Below are 19,835 nucleotides of genomic sequence, written 5' to 3' on the forward strand. Positions count from 1 at the left end.
AAGAAGAAAATAGAAGAAAGGAGTGAAGAATGTGATGAAAAACAATGCATCTTACTCACTAGATTGTCTCCATTGAATGTGATCTAAACAGGAACTGACATCACAGGAAAAGAACATACTTGGTCTTTAATTGGGAACCTCGAATAACTGTGTATGGACAGACCACCTTCTTGGGAAAATGAAGGTTATAAATCATGTCCACACTGCTTTGCAGAAAGATGTGCCATTCTTTTGGTAAATAAACAAGAAAACTAGGTTTGACATCCTTCATTCCACACTGGATTCCAGAGTCCCGCCACAACCCTCGAAGCCTGGCACTCCAGGGAGATCACAGAACATCCCTTTGTGTGATCGTGAGGATGAGAAAACCAGAACCATACAGACCGCATGGGTGCTTAGCCATATTCTGAGTGCAGTATTCTCAACATACTGGCCAGCATTCCTAAACTTGCACTGTGTTAGGTAAATTCAGGACACTGCTCTTGGCAAGGATGAAACATAGAGAAATATACCCAATGGGTTTATCTACTATGCATAATCAGTTTATTAGTAAGTGCTTGTCTTACAAAGAGCTGTACTGGCTGTCTTTGTGTATTTTCGTAGCTTGAGAAATGCAATGTAAGGCAGGTATTAAATGAATACTTGCGACTGTGTAGACTTCGCCATTGGTGTCATCTCACAAAAATCATAGGAGTTGCAGAAGTAGCATATCTTTTGGCCCTTGTACACAATGCCGTTACAAAACCTGCTACTTGCCCCTGTTGATGGGCTTTGTATTTTTTTGCATAAACTAGCAAGGGATAAAGGCATACATAACCAAACATTTGTAGGTGTACACTAAAGTTTCATGTAGCAACACTTCAATTGCTGGAAAACGACCTTGTATTAGGTTGTTTTAGAGGAATGTTTTTAAAGAAAATAATGCATGGCTCAATTCACAAATTGAAGACATGGTTTAATCCTGGGTACTCAGGATTTCCTTAGGTGAGCATCAGACCGCCTCACAGAAAACTATGATTCAGGCTCTCAATGTTTCTCCTAAAGTGTTTTTGCTACATTCACATTTTAAATATGCTCGCTCACAGATTAAGGAATGTTGGCCTGGGTGTTCATTAAGAGATCAATTAAGTAGGAAATATGACGTATCAATTATCAAGAATGTATACTTAATTATGAACTCAGTGCATCATGGGGGGGCATTCAGTCAGGTACTTTGATATAGAAAGGGTGACTCCTTCAAGAATTCATTGACAAGTATCATTGGTCACATATTCAGACAATGAAATACTTTTCTAGTTTTTTACAAGAATCAGCCAGGGTTTTTAACTCTCTCAGCAATATATGTGGCCTACCTGCATCATTTAAAGTTAAACCTGTAAACCATACATCATAGATATATTACACAAGTTGTGTTCGCGAGTGATCTTTGGTTAGTGAATGAAATACAGATTATTGTATTCTGTAAATGCTGACAAGGACTCAAATTTAGGAGAAACATTACTATCAGGCAAAACCAAAACCATAGTTGCAGGTAGTAAAAAATATTAAAGTCAATGCTAATAAACAAAGTTCCTTTGATATGTATCAACCAATATACAAATGTACATTTGTGTTCACACTTTCCCAACAGGGCTGTTTTACTAATACATTTTTAACGACCTTGGCTTTAGATTAATAAAATGAATTCCACAATTCGTCTGAACTCTTGATACATTTAAAAGTAAAACAGATTAATAGAGTGCCTTTACATTTTCCCCCCTATTTAGGTGCGTGGTGATTTATAATTTCACTGGCAAAGTTTTGAGAAGGTGATCCATTGCGCAGCTTTACAAAGTTGTGATATTTTCTGATTCACAAAAAGAAGTCTACAGGCAAAAACTTTTTCATGTGAAAAACATTTCCATGTGTACAAATTGTGAATAGTACAGTTTTATTCCCACAAAGCCTACTTTTTCACTGCCCTTTCATGAAGGAAACTAAGAGAAAGTGCCAAAACACAACTTTGTTAATTTGACACACTTTTATTAAATACTCCATATGTGAATGAATAGTATATGTTCCTCTAGATATGCAAACCAAATCCTCTAGAAGAATGAGAAGCAATAAAAGTCACCTTAAATAAGCACACAAGCTCAAAATGTTTAGATATCCAGTGACTTTAAATTACCTGGATACATACTTTTTTGTAAGAGTCTCATAAAATGTAATTTTGTGACTTAATGGGACTAATAATTTAGAACTAAACAATCTCTACTATGGTTAGAAAATTTAAATGTGAAAAAGTAAAATGTTATAAACAAATAAAATAATCTATTCACTGCGCTACCAGATAAGGAAAAAGACACTAACCTACTTTACATTACACTAACCATAACTTGCATAAAGTAAGTATGCAAATAAATGGGAAAATAAAGATCTCAGTTTTAAAATAGCACTTCACTTTGAGAGAATACTCATGTCGATCGAGATCAACTAATAGAGGGAATCCCCACTAATTATATCTAGTCTATCAAAAAGAGATATATTCAACACGTCAAAAGCTCTTGAGAAGTTTAAGAGGTCATTTACACACTTTCTTGAAGTCCATCAGTTTGTGAGAAAAACAGAGGCTCCAGCTCCCAGGGCAGAGGTTCATGCGCCTAAACTAGACATTCCTACCTACCTGACATTATCAATATGCCTTTAGTGCTCTAAAGAGCACCAATGAACGCCCAGAAGTCATCATAGGGTTTTCACCCGCTCAGTATTCATTTTTTGTTTTACTGAAACAAGCACCCCAAGCTGAAGTTTCCTTCAGAAAAACAAAAATATCAATGATCATGATGCACAGGACAGTATCTCCCTGCAAATCAAAATATTTCTATGTTTTCCATGGCCTTGACTGCCATCTCTCTCATGGTGATGGTCGGAAGGCTAATCCAGTGCCGATTACCATGCATTAAATTGGATGCTCAGTGGAAGAGGAGGCATCTGATTAAGGGTTTCTGCTGGTGGGGCAAGCTGAAGTCCAACCAGGAGAAGCTCTGTGGTTCCCCCACACCTAAATCAAAATGGAGCAGGAGAACTGTGAGATTGGTGGACATTCTGCCTCTTCCAAACAATAACTGTGTTCCTTGTTCTTTGTCATCTTCATAAAAAGTATATCTATAATTCTCAATAAGTCCAATCAGCAAAAGTGTAAAATGGGCAACAGTTTAGCACCTTCTAATACTAAGTATGTACTATCAGGATTTAATTTAAAGAATTAAGTGATACTAACACCTCATGGTCCTTCGCTGGTAACAGATTGTTTCAGAGGACCAAAGCATAACAGACAAGAGATTCGCTTATTGTGACCTTCTCGCCAGGAAAAACAACTTCTCACTGTGGCTCAAATAGGATGATGTAAAATACAAATAGCTTGAAAAGTCCAGGTCAAAGTTCACTTTCAATCACACATACAGTCCCTTCTTCTTTCAAGTTTACTGTTGCAATGCAGCTGGATCTAGGAACCATGTGCAGCATCCTGATACAGGAAATAAGGGAAAAGAGAGCTTGCACAAATGATTCACTCAAAAGATTACAAGCATTTACAATGCAAAAGGTATTGTATTTGCTAGAGTTTAAGCGATTGGCATTGTAAATGACAATGCCTTTTATTTATCTGTTTTGCTAATTAACACATGCATAAAAGGCATTGTCATTTACAATGCCAATAGCTCAAACTCTTGCAAATGCGAGACCTATTTAAAGAACTGGCCGTCATTGTTCCGGGTTGCTTAGAAGTGAAAGCATGCATGGAGCATTGTATGTTGCAGGAAAGCACGTCGTGCCTGCAGTAGGAGAAACTCATTAAAGAAAATAGTGCTTACAGACTAAAACAGACGTACCGTATAAGGGCCAGTCCTCATGGAAGGTTACAAATGAAGACAAGGCGGTACTAAAGAGGGACTAACAAGCCTTTTAGCAAATCAGAAGCCAGCACTTACGAAGGGCAATGACACAGGCCAATGACAGATATGGGCGGAGAGTGGGCGGGGTTTCTATTCCATACTCCAATACAGCATGCTGCAGTGCAGCGCATGCGCTGCCCAGGCTCGACCTAATAAAAATACTTATATACACTGCCGCCTATTCAGGTGAACCATTGCACACAGCATCAAATTGTATGTTACAAAATCAAGATATTTCAGTGCAGTGAGAGAGCAGATAGCTTTCCAACTCATGCAGAAAGAGAGATAAAACTGTAGAAAAACACCTTGCTTTCATTAACCAAATAAGCATGAAGTTACAGAATATGAAGTATCAACCCGTTTCATTATTTCATTACGGTGTTGCGTCAACTAGATTAAATAGCCACTGAAACATTTGTATATCTGATCTCTTAGAAACAACTTTAAGTCTTTACCAAACACTGTTAGATCAAAGTTTTGAGTAAACATGCACACTTGATTAACGGACACGGATGCACAAACCTTGAAAACTTCCATTTCCTCCAGGATTAGTTCGCCATTTGCAGAGCTGTTGGTAGGCAGAACTACTACTTTCTGCACAGTTCCAAGGTCTGAAAGAGAAGTTATGTCGCAAGATCAATTTCTCTAAGAATTACTATGGCAGTGAAAAAAGTCTTTTCTTGCAAAGATGTTATTACTTTAGTTTCAAAATATCTGCTAGTGGTGTGGTGTACTGCATGAGGGCAGCCACATAGCTTTCAACTAAAATTTGAATATCTATCACATAGTTGGAAGTGATATAACCAAAGACTTGCACTAGTAGGCACATTTTGAGACAGCCCTAACAGAATATGCAGCAATAACATAAAGTATCCATCTTTAAATTTTTGACGCACTGTATTCTGATTAACCAAAGGGAGGATAGGGGCTCTTATAACAAGTGTGTTGAACCACATCACTCAAAATGCAATAGTTGTAAGAGTGTGAGCACAGGAAGCCATTTATGGGGACATAGATGTATTTATGTACTTAATAATTATTTTATGATGCACCACTGTTACTGTAGGAAGCTGGATCCTTATAAGGAATACTGAAACGAAGTATACCGTGCAGAGAGTCCAGGTATTCCCTTAACAGTGGACAGGGACTTACTCTAGCAACCCCAATGTGCTCTTTTAGGGGGTAGTGTAGTCGAGCAGCCTTAAGCTTATCAGAGAGGAGCGTTAGGCATCTGCAAATACACACATTAGTCAATAATTGACGCAAACAACTCATTAAGGAGATCCACATCAATTTATAAAAATAACCAATATTTTTATATATGTTTAGGCACCAGAGTCAATAAGATCGGGTAGGTGCATTTAAAAAGTCGACAGTGCATTTTTCAGAAGTTGCAATGTAATCTTATGGAAGGAAAAACAAGACCAGCATTCAGGGAGAGTATATTGCCTTATGAGACCTCTCGCCTGGACTTAAGGTGAGTATGGGGCAAGGTCCAAGGCAGCACCCACAGGTCACCTTGTGGGGGCTGGGGCGGCTGGGTGCAGAGTTGCTATTCAGCATCGGGCTCCCTATGTTACCCTATGGGGAAAAACATGTACTGAATTCGGGCACTTCGGAGTCACTGGGGACCAATCTCCTGGACTTGTGGTGAGTATGGGGCAAAGCAGCACCAACAGGTCATCTCGGGCGGCACTGGGGCAGTCAGGTGCAGAGGTGCTTTTTAGCGGTGGGTGCCCAATGTTATCCTATGGGGATAGGTGTGGTTGAAAAGAAGCTGCAGGTTTGGACTAGGAAGCCAGTCTGGCTGAACCACAAGGGGGACTTAGGTCTCATGGTGCATGGGGACACTTTTGGTCCTCTTCTCCATGGGTCAGGGGCGACAGGTGCAGAGGTGTCTACAAGCATCGGATTTTCATCACCGGAATCACTCTCTTTAGAGGGGGCCTGCAAACAGAGGTTGCAGGAGGCGTCAGGAAGTCCACAGTGGGCAATTCCAAGGTAGACAGCATGGTGCAGTGGTAATTTCCAGTATCAGGTTTTGGCGGTCCGGAATCCTCTTGACTCGCTTTGGGTGCCTGCAGGATGCAGGGAAGCAGCTCTGCTGCTCTGCAGGAGTTGCTGAATCATGGCAAAAGTGCTGGCAGTCCTCCTAGGCTTTTGGAGGAACAAAAGCTTACGGATAAGTTGACTATGGCACAGTCGTCAAGAACAGCAGACAGCCCGGCAGGGTTGCTACTAAGTCAGTTGCATCTTCAACAGTTTTTGCTTTTCGCAGCTCTTTAGTCCTTCTTCTTTTAGTCGGGATAATCTGATTTCCTTGTGCTAGGGGTTTCCCTAAATAGTGAATTTAAGGGTGTTAGGAGAGTGTAGTGGGCTACCTACCCTTGGGGTTACTACGCCCCCTATACGACCCCTTCCTGGGGGAAGTAGTCATAACCCTATCCCTGAAATCCTGATTTTGCCAACACCAATATGGCTAACTTTGAAAAGTCGCCTCCACTTCAGGTAGCCCACTTTAGGGGTGGCACTAGCCTGATGGTGGACACCCCTGTCTGACTGGACAATTCTGCTGCCTGTCCAGTAGCCAAATGGCTCTAGACAAAGGCTTCTTCTCCTGTGAGAGAAACCATATTTGCATACCAAAGGTAGTAGGTACTTTGAAGCTCCCCTGCCTTGGAATTTTAATCTGTTGATCATCCCGTGGGAAGAGGTGAAAACACCCCTGCCTAAGCAGGCCTGGTTTCTGGCCTCCTGAGACCATTGGGGAGGTCAGACATTCATCTCTTGTGGTGGGTTGATGAAAATCAGTCAGTCTGCACCAGGGGCTGGTAGGTTTTCAATTGGCGCCTCTAAAGTGACCTCTGGGTGCATTTATTGCTAAATCTGAGACTGGCATCAGTGTGGGTTTATTAATATGAGATGTTTAATACCAAACATCCCTCTTTTCAGTGAAGCCATCATATAGCTAGGGAACTCATTTTTGCCAGTGTCCAGCACATGTTTTAAAATGGAGTCCATGTTCACTTGTATGGCTCTAATGGAACTGACCACCACTGGGGCATATCTGCTCATGCAGATATTCCCTTGCATGTAATATAAGGCACCTGCCTAGGGCTGTAAGGCCTGCTGAAAGGGTGACTTACAAATATTACATGCAGTGTTAGGAGACATGGCACGCAGGGCTGTGTGTCGTTTTGTGTTCTATGCACCAAGACATGCGGTTTATATGAGCTTGGTGAGGCGTCCTGGGTGGGGGAGGGACAATTTGTACTCCAGCCCTTGGGGACCCTCTTTAGTGCCTCAGGCCCCAGGGGTAACATTTACTTGGGACTTACTGAGGGTACTAAAGATGTTGCCAATTGGAGAAAACAACTGGAGAAAAACAAACATTTTTGTGAAAGACATCTGGCACTGGTGGCCTGGTTAGCAGGAACCCAGTGTGCTTCTAGTCAAAATCACATCAAATTCCAGACAAAAAGTGGGGGTGACCATGTCAAACAGGGCACTTTCCTACAGTTACCTTACAGTAAATTAGGTGTATCAAGTGGGGGATGAAGAGAGCTGCAAAGGTATGAATGATGAAAGAAAATGAAATCATTCTCTGAATCTATAGTTTGATTGACTCATTGAAATTATTGTGGGGTCCATTTACCCATCTAACCATTTATTAATCTTCTGTAGTGGAAACATGGTCCTTTTTGCTCTCATTCAATACCATGTGTAGATTTCACTAGGGAAATTATCTCAATATTTAAATCATCTGCTACAATTCCAACTTATAGAAAACCTGATTAAAAGTGGATGTGTCAGGTTTTTGATTTTGCCTGTCTGATTCTTCTGGAAGAGCAGGTGTGAGACCCCACATAAGTCATCATTTATGCCCCGCGACCAATTATACCCTCATTTGCTAAAGCTATTTTAGTTGAATTTGCCATGCACACATGATGCTCACCTGCTCCTTGAGCCTTGGTTTTTCTTCCCCTCATCAAACATGCATACAGCTGTCTTCCCCTCTATTATCTGTGAGCTGGCATCCCTCTTCTCCCCCTCACCCGTCTTTCTTCAGCCAATGTGGGTCACTCACTACCCCAGGGACTTAAACATTTAAAGAAAATACGCCAGGCCACCATAAGGAGAACCAGAGACAACAGGAAATGAGGTGGAACCAGTGCCTCACAAGTCAACATGAAAAAGTTTTTAAAAAGATTTTTATCTTATATGGGGGAAATTGTGTGGCTATTATGCTATGCCATGCATGTACATCGGCCATATCTTGCACTGTGTCTTGCCGCTAAATTTCCAATGAAGTTGGTTATTTTAAAAAGAAAGATCTGCATCCCCAATGGTGGTTGCAATACAAACCTAACATCAAAGGGACTTTTGTCCAGTTACAGTTTCACAAGTTTTTTAAATCAATGTATTGGGATGGGTATTCACCAGTAGAAATTTGCAAAGTGCCCACCTCAGTCACCTTCATTTTTTATTATAGGTTGGAGGTGAGAGATCCGGATTCAGCGCATCTTTCTCTTGCTTTTCATAGCAAATTATAGATTGTTTTGAAAAGGCGGGATTTCAACTCTAGAGTCTGCTTACCATTCTCCAGAATCCCGTCACAGGTCGACTGAACCTTTTTACCTGTCATAGAATGAATTAGGCAATCTAGTCACAATTTATAAATCCAATTTCTCCGATTCCCAACTGCTTTCCCCAAAGAACCACTGACTAAGGACTGGGTTAAAAGGTTTATTACATAACCAAAAACAACTGAAGATACAGACACCTCAGCAAGAGGTTCAGAAGATAAACAGGCACTAATAAAAACATAATCCTACAGAAAAGTCTCAAGCGGCTGATGAATAATACGAGAATCAATTCCAGAATCATCAAACTAAACAGGATTGCTATAACCTGAGTTCTGGTACTCATCAGGATAATAGACATAAATTCAGGTTAGTCTGTCCCTACACTCTACTGAGTGACATCCCTACTCAACAATAGCCCAACCTAACCAAAAGGTGTCAGCTGTGGTGACTTCCAAAAGAAGTTGCCCACAATCTCTCATAAAATAGAGTCTCTTGCTTGCAACTAAGCTCTTTGCCCAAAAACAACCGCTCTCTCTAGCTCCTCCGCTCATCTGCTCTGCCTCCACCCTCGGGGTGCTGTCCCTAATACGAAACCCCACAATGTGAATGACACGCCTTCAGGTACGCCCCTCTCGAAGGTGTTAACTTTCGAAATTTTCCGTTATGGCACTTGTCCATCCTTGTCCATGCAGACGTCCTCGAGTCCCAGGCTCTTCATCCTTTCAAGTTGCTTCTCTGAATTCCGGGTCTACTCCTCCATGTCTGAGTCTAGTATTTCTAACACTCACACACAATGGGCCGTTCTACTCTACAATCTACTTGGTGATGCACCTGCAAAGAAATACACGCAAATAGGCTCATCGTCTAATAATGTTGCAACATTTTCTAAAAGCCTCTTTCATAAAGCATTTCTACGGTTTAATGTTAAGCAAGACATTTTCGTATAGGCCTGCACCACTTCTATGAACTAGGCCTCTGCTTGATTTATAGGCCCACCATCTTATATGAGCAATCTCTTGGTTCACAAGGCCTTCAATCTTAACAGCAAATGCATTTTCTACTTTAAGCTAATTATCGAGTATATAAAACACCGTTACACATTTTAAAAAAAAGCAGTCCCTATAGGCACAATAGTGCTCGTCTAAACACACATCTCATTAGTGAAAGGTTTCATTTCAACAGCATCTCTAAGTTAAACAGCAAGTGTGGATTTGCAATTCATCTAGTTCTCTAACTTCCATTGCATCTAAACATGATTAAAAGTCCTCTATATATGCGGGTGCTGACTACTTGTACATATGATGCACCCCTACAATTTTCACTATAAATGGCGCTCTCTCAGTTCCCCCCTTTGATGACCCGTGTCATCATCACCCTCACATCATCCTCAGGGTAAGAACCAAGTCAAACAGAGCTTGTGGCCATTTTCCCTCTCTTGAGCATCTCTAATGCTCTCAAACTGCGGTATTGATTGTCTTGCAACCTCTCCATTCGCATCTCTTGCGCTCTCATTGATCTCGCCAATCTAGTTGACTTATACCACTTGTACATCCTCACTAAACCCCACAAAGCAATCACACATGCCACTGCTATGATGAGGGGTTTCAGTACAAACCCAAGGAAACCCTTCCCTAAATTTGCAAACCAGTTTCCAACTTTTCCAAATCCCTTGCCAACCGTCTCCCACGCATTCTCTTGAGTCAAGTCCTCAATTTCATAATGAATTGCAGTAATATTGCTTATATATTTCTCCAGATCTTTAGAGTTGTCTGGAATATAAGTACAACATTCCTGAACCTTCAAACGCTTACAGACTCCGTCCTCTTTCGCTAGGATGACGTCTAAAGCAAGTCTGTTCTGTAAAACCATTGTCCTGATCGACAACATCTCACCCTCAACCAACACTAATGACTTAGCTGTACTCATTGACAATTCGTCCACAACAGTTGCCAACCGCCGTATTTTCACATCATTCAGGATGACTCCCAGCATAGGTATCGCTGCTCCAAACACGTCTCCCACAATTGCTCCAGCACTTTCCCCTCGCTTCACCCTCCTTTGAGGCCCTCCCTCTAAAAGCGCAAAATCCTCAGTGTGATAAATCTTGGGAAAAATAATTGCTAGGTAACATGTTCCATACCACTTCTCTGGCAGTCTCACATACGCATTCTTCCCGCAGACAAAATACACAGTAGGGATCACCTGCACCGCACTCTTCAGGAAATCTTTCGTGTAATACTCCAATGTGAAGGTGTGTTCACATGTAGTATGACCCACATATACGTTTTCATAATATGTCTGTGGTCGGTGAAGACACAATTTCCCTTTCTGGACCGCATCTAAGGCTATTGGACCATAACTCCCTCTTGACCTATGCTGCTTCTCTTCTTCGGTCCAATCCACTTTTTCTTGCCCTGAATCTCGCAACTGTTTTTGCTTCGTGTACCTATCTTCTACTTGCTCGATGAACTTCTTCTCTGTCTCGGACAACAAGCATGTCAAATTGTGTCGATGTGCATACGGGGTGTCTAACTCTTGCGTGGGGATGAAAAAGTATCCAAGTCTGTCCTCTGACTTATAATAATCCCACTTGTTCAAGTGCTTATAAGCAGGGACTTCTGGTAACACAACATCATAATTCGAAAAGAAATATTCAAAATGGTTTCGCCCATAAAATATGCTAAGCAGCAAACTACATGAAATGCCATATGTCAATGGAAGGTGATGGTATCTAATACCCTCATCTACTGAAGCTGGTAATTGCATACACACATAACAGTCTTTCGCCTCCATCGCATCAATGTATTCATACAACAGCTTTGCATATGCATTCTGCCCAAAATTCCCTTTAGACAGATCTGTATGTAACCTACGACTTTCTGCAGCCAGCAAGGCCTTCTCTCTTCTTGCTCTGTCTTCCTTCTGGCTAGGAGTGGTAGGTGTCGGTGTCCCCTCAGCCTTCTCTACCTGTTCGTGTGGTGCAAAATAGGAAACTGAAACTACTATAACTATTAGGAGGATCACTCCTGCTAAAAGGGTGCCTATTATGCACTTAGCTCTACGATTCGGGTTTCCAGGCGCCATGGTTTCAGCACAAAGTAGTTCGTTCTCGGAAAGCACCCAAAGTCTCTTTCTTAGTTATTCGAGTTTCTCAAACCACATCTGGCAGCAGAAATCCCCGTTTCAGTTCTTCTTTTGCTTCAACAACAGACAGCCCTAACCCTTCTCCGTCCTCTGTGGAAAGTCCCTAAATTTCTTCTTCTTCCACTCGGCTCTAGGTTAGTTCAACAGCTAATTATAACAGTCTTTCAAAAGTCTTCAATAATCAATGATGATACTTGATCCGATTGCCTGTAACACATAGTCTAAAAGTTCCATGCGGAGCACAACTGCATCATAAGATGGTACATCAGGACCAAATGTAGGAAAAATCAGTCTATCCAGGAGTAAATCACGTATCTTGCTTAGGAGAGGGGGATTAGGAATGGTGAGTGTCAGTACACCTTCTATTTCAAGTCCAGGTACCAACAATATCACCTCCAGCTTAACATTGGGGATTGTGCTGGTCACCGCCACAGACCTCACCCTCCCGGACCTCAGTACACCTGGCATTTGTAAAAGGGTAGGTCCACTCAGGAGTGGCGTATCTTCGACAAGGTACTCTCACCCTCCTGGATCTTCTCGGACCCCCTTGCTCTGGTTCTTGTTCTCCTTCTTCTGGGTCTGATTCTTCGGATACAGGGGCAAGATCTCTTTCGGAAGCCAATCTCACATTCATTCGCCTCCGCCTCTCGGGCCAGCGGGCCTCTGCATTTCTTGCTCTCCTGCTTCTCGTTTGCACACCCTGTTCGTGTCCACTGTCAGCCTCTTCTGCGCTCAGATCACCTTCTTCGCCACTTCCTCCTTCTGAGGCGGATTCAGTGTCACTGTTGTCGTGGTCGTTTCCTGTCTGATCAGGGGAGTCCCCAACTTCCACCGGCACCCCCACAGCTTGACTTGTCCCTTCTGATGAATCCTCTTCTTCGTTATTATTTTCATCTACGAGAGGAGCTGTTCCCTCCAAGGGTGCTGGGACTCGTCGGGTGTGAGAAGCATGGATCCAGTTTGGCAATCCGCCACATTTTACAGCAGTTGTAGTCACCAAAATAACTTGGAAAGGTCCCCTCCAGCGGACATCCAGGCAGCTCTTTCTGACATGCTTCCGCACCAGGACCCAATCACCCGGGCACAGGTCGTGACAGAGGTCGCTAGAAGCCGGGATTTCAGCAGCCTGCACCTGAAGGGACACAGAACGGATGACATCAGAAAGTCCCCTGCAATAATCAAGAATCAGATCATCTGTGATATTTAGCAGGGCAGTTGTAGGGATAGATGGCAGCCTCATAGCCCTCCCCATCAGTACTTCGTGAGGTGAGAGTCCTGTCCTCCTGTCTGGTGTACTACGCATACTCATCAGTACCAACGGCAAGGCATCGGGCCACTTCAGGGATGTAGATGAGCACACTTTTGCCATTCGGGCTTTCAAAGTTCCGTTTACTTGCTCCACCATGCCAGAAGCCTCTGGACGGTAGCTACAATGCAGTCTCTGGTCAATGTTCAGGGCAGAGCAGAGCATCTTCACAACTTCACTATTAAAGTGCTTTCCTCTGTCCGATTCCAAAGAGGTCGGAACCCCGAATCGTGGCACTAGCTCCCTCAGCAATAGTTTTGCTACTGTGAGTGTATCGCACCTACGAGTGGGATATGCTTCAACCCATCTAGAGAACACACACACTATCACCAAGACATACCTCAGGCGGTTGCACCTCGGCATCTCAATGAAATCCAGTTGCATCCTATAGAAAGGTCCACCAGACCTTCCAATTTGACTCAGTGTAACTGGTGTTCTCTTCCCCACATTCATCTGTTGACATGTCACACATCTCTGACATACTGCTTCCGCAGCCTGTCTAAATTTGGGATTGTACCACGTTTGCCTGAACACACGCACCATCGCATCTCTTCCCAGATGCACAGGACCATATATCTGTCGTGCCATTGAACTCACCAGCTCATTCGGCAACACCGCTCTTCCATCTGCCGAAACCCACATGTCCAAATCTCCCTTGACACAACCAGCTGATTCCCACACCCTTTTCTCATAATCTGACGCCTGGCCCTGCATGTTCTTCAACTCCTCCCATGTGTCTGCCACCTCAAGCATCATGCTTAACTCGGTTCTTTCCTTTGGCCCCTCGACAGTTTGTTCAGTAAAGGAGTATCCCTGCTCTGCACAATAACGTGCGACCTCATCAGCATAGCGATTCCCCATGGACACAAAATCAGTGCCTTTGGTATGAGCTGTGCATTTAACCACCGCTATCTCTGCTGGACCTTGCAAAGCCTCCAGCAGTAACCTGATGAATTCTCCATTTCTGATTGGGGAACCTGATGATGTCATGTAACCCCTTTGAGACCACAACTGTCCGAAGTCATGAACCACCCCAAAACCATATTGACTGTCAGTGAATATGGTGATCCGAATCCCATTGGCTTCCAGACAGGCACGCGTCAATGCAATTATCTCAGCCACCTGCGCGGAGTGTACTCCTTCCAGGCAGGCTGCTTCAATTATTCCAGAAATAGTACAGACAGCAAACGCTGCTCTCAACTGACCAGTATTGTCCCTTACACATGAGCCATCAACAAAGTAAATTTCATCTGGGTCCGTCAATGGCTCATCGACAATATCTGGTCTGGGTTTGGTGCATAGTTCAGTCACATCAAGACAATCATGGTCTTCCCAATCATCTTCTATATCATTTGGTAATGGCAACAAGGTAGCAGGATTCAAGACAGAGCACCTCCTGAGAGTCACATTCTCCGCAGCAAGTATGACCTGCTCGTAGCGTGTGAGCCTGTTGTTAGTTAAGTGCTGTGTCTTGGTCCTGGTCATCAACAATTCCACAGAGTGAGGCACATGTACTGTCAGTGGATATCCCATCACGATGCTTTCACACCTTTCAATGCTGACACCTGTTGCAGCAACGGATTTGAGACATCCGGGCAACGCTGCGGCTACTGGATCTAAGGTAGCCGAAAAGTAAGCAACTGGTCTACGGACACCTCCATGATCCTGCACTAAGACTGCCAAAGCACACCCCTCTCTCTCACAGCAGAACAATGCAAATGATTTGGTGTAATCGGGCATTCCCAGAGCCGGAGCACGACACAAGTCCTCTCTCAACTCAAGAAAAGCCATCATACAATCTGTGTCCCATGGTACCGGATCACTCACGTCCTTATGCGTCAGCTTCTGCAATGGTTTCGCCTTCAGAGAAAAGTTAGCAATCCATTGTCGGCAATAGCCAACCATGCCTAGGAGCATTCTAACCTCTCTTTGAGTCGAGGGCACCGTCATCCTCATGATCGTCTCAATCCTGTCAGGCGACACTTTCCTCTTTCCCTTCTCTATTCTGTGACCCAGATACTGCACTTCAGACAGGCAGTACTGTAACTTGTTAGGGGATACCTTGTGTCCATTTTCTGCCAAATGGTTCAGCAAGGCAATGGTGTCAATCCTACAAGCATCTTCGGTGTCTGACGCAACAAGGAGGTCGTCTATGTACTGTACGAGAACGGAATTCTGCGGCAGTACCAGATTCTCAAGATTCCTTTTCAGCAACTGATTAAAGATCGATGGGCTCTCTGTATACCCTTGGGGGATACGGCACCATGTTAAGACGCGACTCTCTATTTTGAACGCAAAAAGAAATTGGCTCTCCTCATGCAATGGGATGGAAAAGAAAGCCTGACACAAATCAATCACAGAAAACCATTCAGCTTGGAACGGTATCTGAAACAGTATCACTGATGGATTCGGTACCACTGGACAGCATGGAACAACTATGCTGTTAACCTTTCGTAAAACCTGCACAATCCTGAACTTCCCACTAGGCTTCTGCAAACCCATTATCGGAGAGTTACAGGGACTGCCCATAACCTCCTTCAGGATTCCCTGTCTAATCATGGACTCAATCACGGGTTTTATATCTGCAAGTGTTTCCGGTGTCAACTTGTACTGGGGTGTTCTTGGGAATTCGGCATTCGGTCTTACTTGAATTCTGACTGGCTCTACTCCTTTGATCAATCCGATCTCCTCCCCTGTAAAGTCCCACACCTCCGGTGAGAACGAATCTCTTAAATCCCAAGGGAGTTCCTCCACTGTTATAGCAGGGTACAATTAAATGCACACATGCGTGTTTGCAACCTTAAAGTCAGCGTCGTTATCGTTAGACTGTAACTCTACTCCCTTGGGGGTACAGTAGATGGTGCAATTGAGTTTACACAAAGGATCTCTTCCCAGCAGACATACGGGACTGGAATCGCACACTACAAACTGGTGTCTGTCTCTAAAACTTCCAATCTTCACTGGGACTGGCTCAGTCAGGGGGTTCGTCATTCTTCTGTTCACCACTCCTACCACTTGGATAGTCTGTCCTGAAAGGGGTAAATTGGGGACAACTGCGGACCGCACAGTAGACCGGGAAGCACCAGTATCAACCAAAAAGGTGGTAGGGTGTCCGTCCACATTGGCTTCCACAAAAGGTCCCCTCTGATCTACTTCCAGCACTGCTCCAAGAGTACAGCCCTCCTCCCCATCCAGGTACCGTCCTGTCACTGGGTCAAAGTAATAACACTCGTTCCCGTCAACTATAAAAGGCATCTGCTTGTAAACCTTGTTCCCTGCTGAAATCTTCGGCGGCTGGGGAACCGGAGCCCTAGGGGCTGAGGTCCCCCCTTTCGTCGTCTGGAACTTTGTCAATGTTACCTTCCGTACCTGAGGGGCTTGTACTTCCTCCTCCTCTTCCTCCTGTACCTGATTGTCAGGGTTATGGGGACACTCGCGTCTCCAATGCCCGACCTCATGACATTGATGGCACTTGGTCGTCTTTTTCAGGGTCGCTATATCTATCCTGGGTCTCGGACCTTCCTCGTTGTCCCTTTTCTGTCCCCCTGACTTCCTCCCCAACGTGCCATTGCCTGGCTGACCCTGTCCTCCCGATTGCATCTGCACTAGCATCAGCTTATCCTTAAGCTTCCTTGTCTTGGATTCTATCTCGTCACTGCAATACCTGGCATACCTCAAGATCTCATCCAGAGGCTTGTTCTGCCAACAAATTAAATGTTGCTGTATCATGAGACAGATATCAGGTCTCAGTCCCAGAACAAACTTGGACACAAACTGTCCCATGTCCTTTGGGTCCATCACATCCAATCCACTGTACTGTTTAAAAATCTGCAATAGTCGCTCATAATACTCATGGACTGTCTCCTTTGGTTCCTGCCTAGTCCGGTCTATTTTCACCCAGTCAATGTCCTGTGGTGGTACCTTAGTCTTTAACCATGTGATCGCCTGCTCGTACTTTGCCATCACCTTAGGTGATGGTCCGTTCGTGGCAGCATCTCGTTCTGGCTCCGCTGTGGGCCATTCAACACTGACCTTACATGCTATCCACAGATCTCCTGGGACTACAATGTCAAACAGTGTGTTTAAATCAATCCACAGTACCTTTGAGATTTTAACGAACCTCTCTACCTGCTTGTACCATTCCACCGGACTCTCACGTAATTTTGGAAATGTGTTCGTAAAGGCAGCCAGATCTCCCCTGCTCCAGGGTACATGTACATATCCCCCATGAGCCACCTCCCGCAAGGGGTACGCTACTGCATGCATCAACCCTCCTCCCGGGGATGTCTCAATAACACTCGGCCTGATAGTCTTTTTCTTTGACCACCTTTCCTCCCATTTCTCCAACTGGGACCACGTTCGTATTCCCACAATCAGCTCCCTGATGTGAGTTTTTAGCCCGATCACCCTCTTTTCGTCAAGATCTTGGTCTGAGTACTGTAACCTGTGGCCACCCTGTAGTGCTTTTGTCTTTGTCAAATCGACAGTATACTTGTTTGCTAATTCAGAGAGTTTCTCATGAGCTGCCCTGGCCCTCCGGGTAACATCTTTCGCCACAAACAACAGCTCATCTTGTCATGTATTCCTATCGGTTCTGAATCGATCCCCCTATTCCTGACCCTATTCTAGTTAAACAAACCAACAAGTTAACTAGCAGTCAGCCCATGAGGCAGAAATTCCCCATGATGCAGATACCGTTATCTGACGCAGTCACACTACGGCACAGGAACGTGTTATCTGATTAGGTCATAACGCTTGCGATCTAATTAGACAAGCGATATTCCTCCAGCCCCTGATAAGGCATACGGAGTTCTCATAACAAATCAAACCTATGACAACCTGGGCAAAACCCTGCGGCCATTGTTTTGATTTCACCGAGAACTTTAGTAAAAGAATGTGCTAACGAGCAAATCGTATGACATCTTTATTGACGTATCTATGTCCATCCTTACGTCAATCTCGGCACCTTAAAGGTATAAATATTACCGATCTTGCCATATGCAAACACGCGCGTGGTGACGAGACAGAGCAGCCATACTTGCCGAAGCCGAGAGCAGAGCAGACCCCGCTGGCAGCAGCCCCGCCTTCCTGACGCGCTGAGAGAAGCTGCTTTCTCCTGCCGAGAATCCAGCACCGGCGTTTCCGGGTAGCCCTCGCAGGCAGCCTGGAATATCGAGACCAGAGAGAGAGATACCATTCCTCATTCATCCTAACTTCCAGGTACAGAACTGAATAACCCCTCACAGAGAATTCTTTAGTTATTCACTTGGCAAAAACAAACTTAACTTAAACTGTAACTTTCTATTCCCGCCCACGTATTAGGCTTAGGTCAGGTACACGGGGTAGGCGTATCTAGAAACACCAGTTGAGTACGTTTAGTCAAATGTATATGTGTATGTAAATATATTTCATTCATTTTAAACATCATATGGCTTAGAAACCATATCAATGTTTTTACAGTATTACTTTATACTATTGCTTTTAATGTATGCACTTTACTTAACTATAAATATTGCAATAATATCGATCCATTTCTCTTGTATGAGAAAAGAGACTGATCAATAAATAACACCTTTTTATTGAACACGCCCGTCTCTTCCTTTTCTCTACATTCTGATGAGACTAAGAATGCACGTACTGACTGAGTAAAATAATTTGCCTTTTGTTCACACGACTCTCGAGATTGACTCTTGATTAGGGGAGAGCAAAGTTGTCATGTTCTATGGTTGTCAGAAACTAAATCCCTTCTTGTCTAATCAGGGAAGTTAATTCCTCCTTGAACATTCGAGAAAGTTTCTAGCGAACTCTGAGCTACGCTGGCAAACCCCAAACTTAAGTCTAGTATCGACAGTAGTAGACCTAGTTAACGTCTGGCCTAGGCCTTTACTGCTGTAGGTATTATTCCAATGCGCAGAGCCTATTGGGAAGATAGGAACTACACTACATGGCGCCCAACGCGTTTGGAAAGGGCGATAAAACGAACGTAAGACATTTAGAGTAACTCAGTCGTGCTTTCTCACTCAGACCCCTTTTCCCACAATACTCCAAAGACGTCTGGAGTGGGTGAAAGGTAATATCCTCCAAAACCTCGCAGGAGGGAACTCCTATGTATGGTTCTTGGTATAGTCAACGTTGAAGGATAAACAGTTCCAAAATATTGTGCATCTAATCTCTGTTTCCATAAGAAACCTGATCTGTAAACAAACAAACTAACCTTCAGGACAGTAAAATGTCAGAAAATGAAGAAGAAAGAGAGGCAGTTAGATTAGCAACTGAACTCGCAGATGCTGATGCTACCATGCAAGCAGCAGACGCGGATATAATACTCATTCCGGTCATCAAAAGGAGATCTATAACTCTAAAACTTATAGAAAATGGACTGACACCTAGAGGTGGCACAGTCATATTCGTAATTGAGGCACACGAATATCGGCAGACAGAGGTATATTATTCATGGATACATTTTCCAGCAGCTAATGCTGTAACAAAGTACTTCCACTATTACAAAATAGAGGAACCTCCTAATGAGTACACTCCTTTTGAGGAGGTGGAAGTACCACTCAAATTCCAAGAGCATTTGCTCTTATTTGATGGCGCCCTAAAACATAATAATCACATCACCAGGCTCGGTCCTTTAGGTAGACCAGGAGCAACGTGGCCGGTCCTAGCCGGATACACACCACATCCAGACATCGATGGGATGTCTGCACCAAACCTTTTAACACAGCTAAAACAATTAATAAAAATTCATAGACAATTAGTTCAGTATGTGATGCGGACTTCAACAATTCAGCCAGCAATTAAAATTCCACAGCTGACCCCTCACCAGGGGAACACAAATAAAATTACACCACAGAACATCCAGTC

The 19,835-nt window shown here is 43.7% G+C and overlaps 1 protein-coding gene across 1 annotated transcript in view; it reads right to left on the reverse strand.

Moving 5' to 3' along the window:
- Positions 1-19,835, reverse strand: part of SEMA3C (semaphorin 3C) — a 740,455-nt gene that overhangs the window by 103,355 nt on the left and 617,265 nt on the right. The window contains exon 13 of the mRNA XM_078674175.1: positions 4,455-4,543. Within this exon, the coding sequence (XP_078530301.1) occupies positions 4,455-4,543 (89 nt within the window). The remainder of the gene's footprint in view (positions 1-4,454; positions 4,544-19,835) is intronic.

Source organism: Lissotriton helveticus, chromosome 1_1 (genome assembly GCF_964261635.1).
Source record: "Lissotriton helveticus chromosome 1_1, aLisHel1.1, whole genome shotgun sequence".
In the NCBI taxonomy this organism is placed as follows: Eukaryota; Metazoa; Chordata; class Amphibia; order Caudata; family Salamandridae; genus Lissotriton; species Lissotriton helveticus.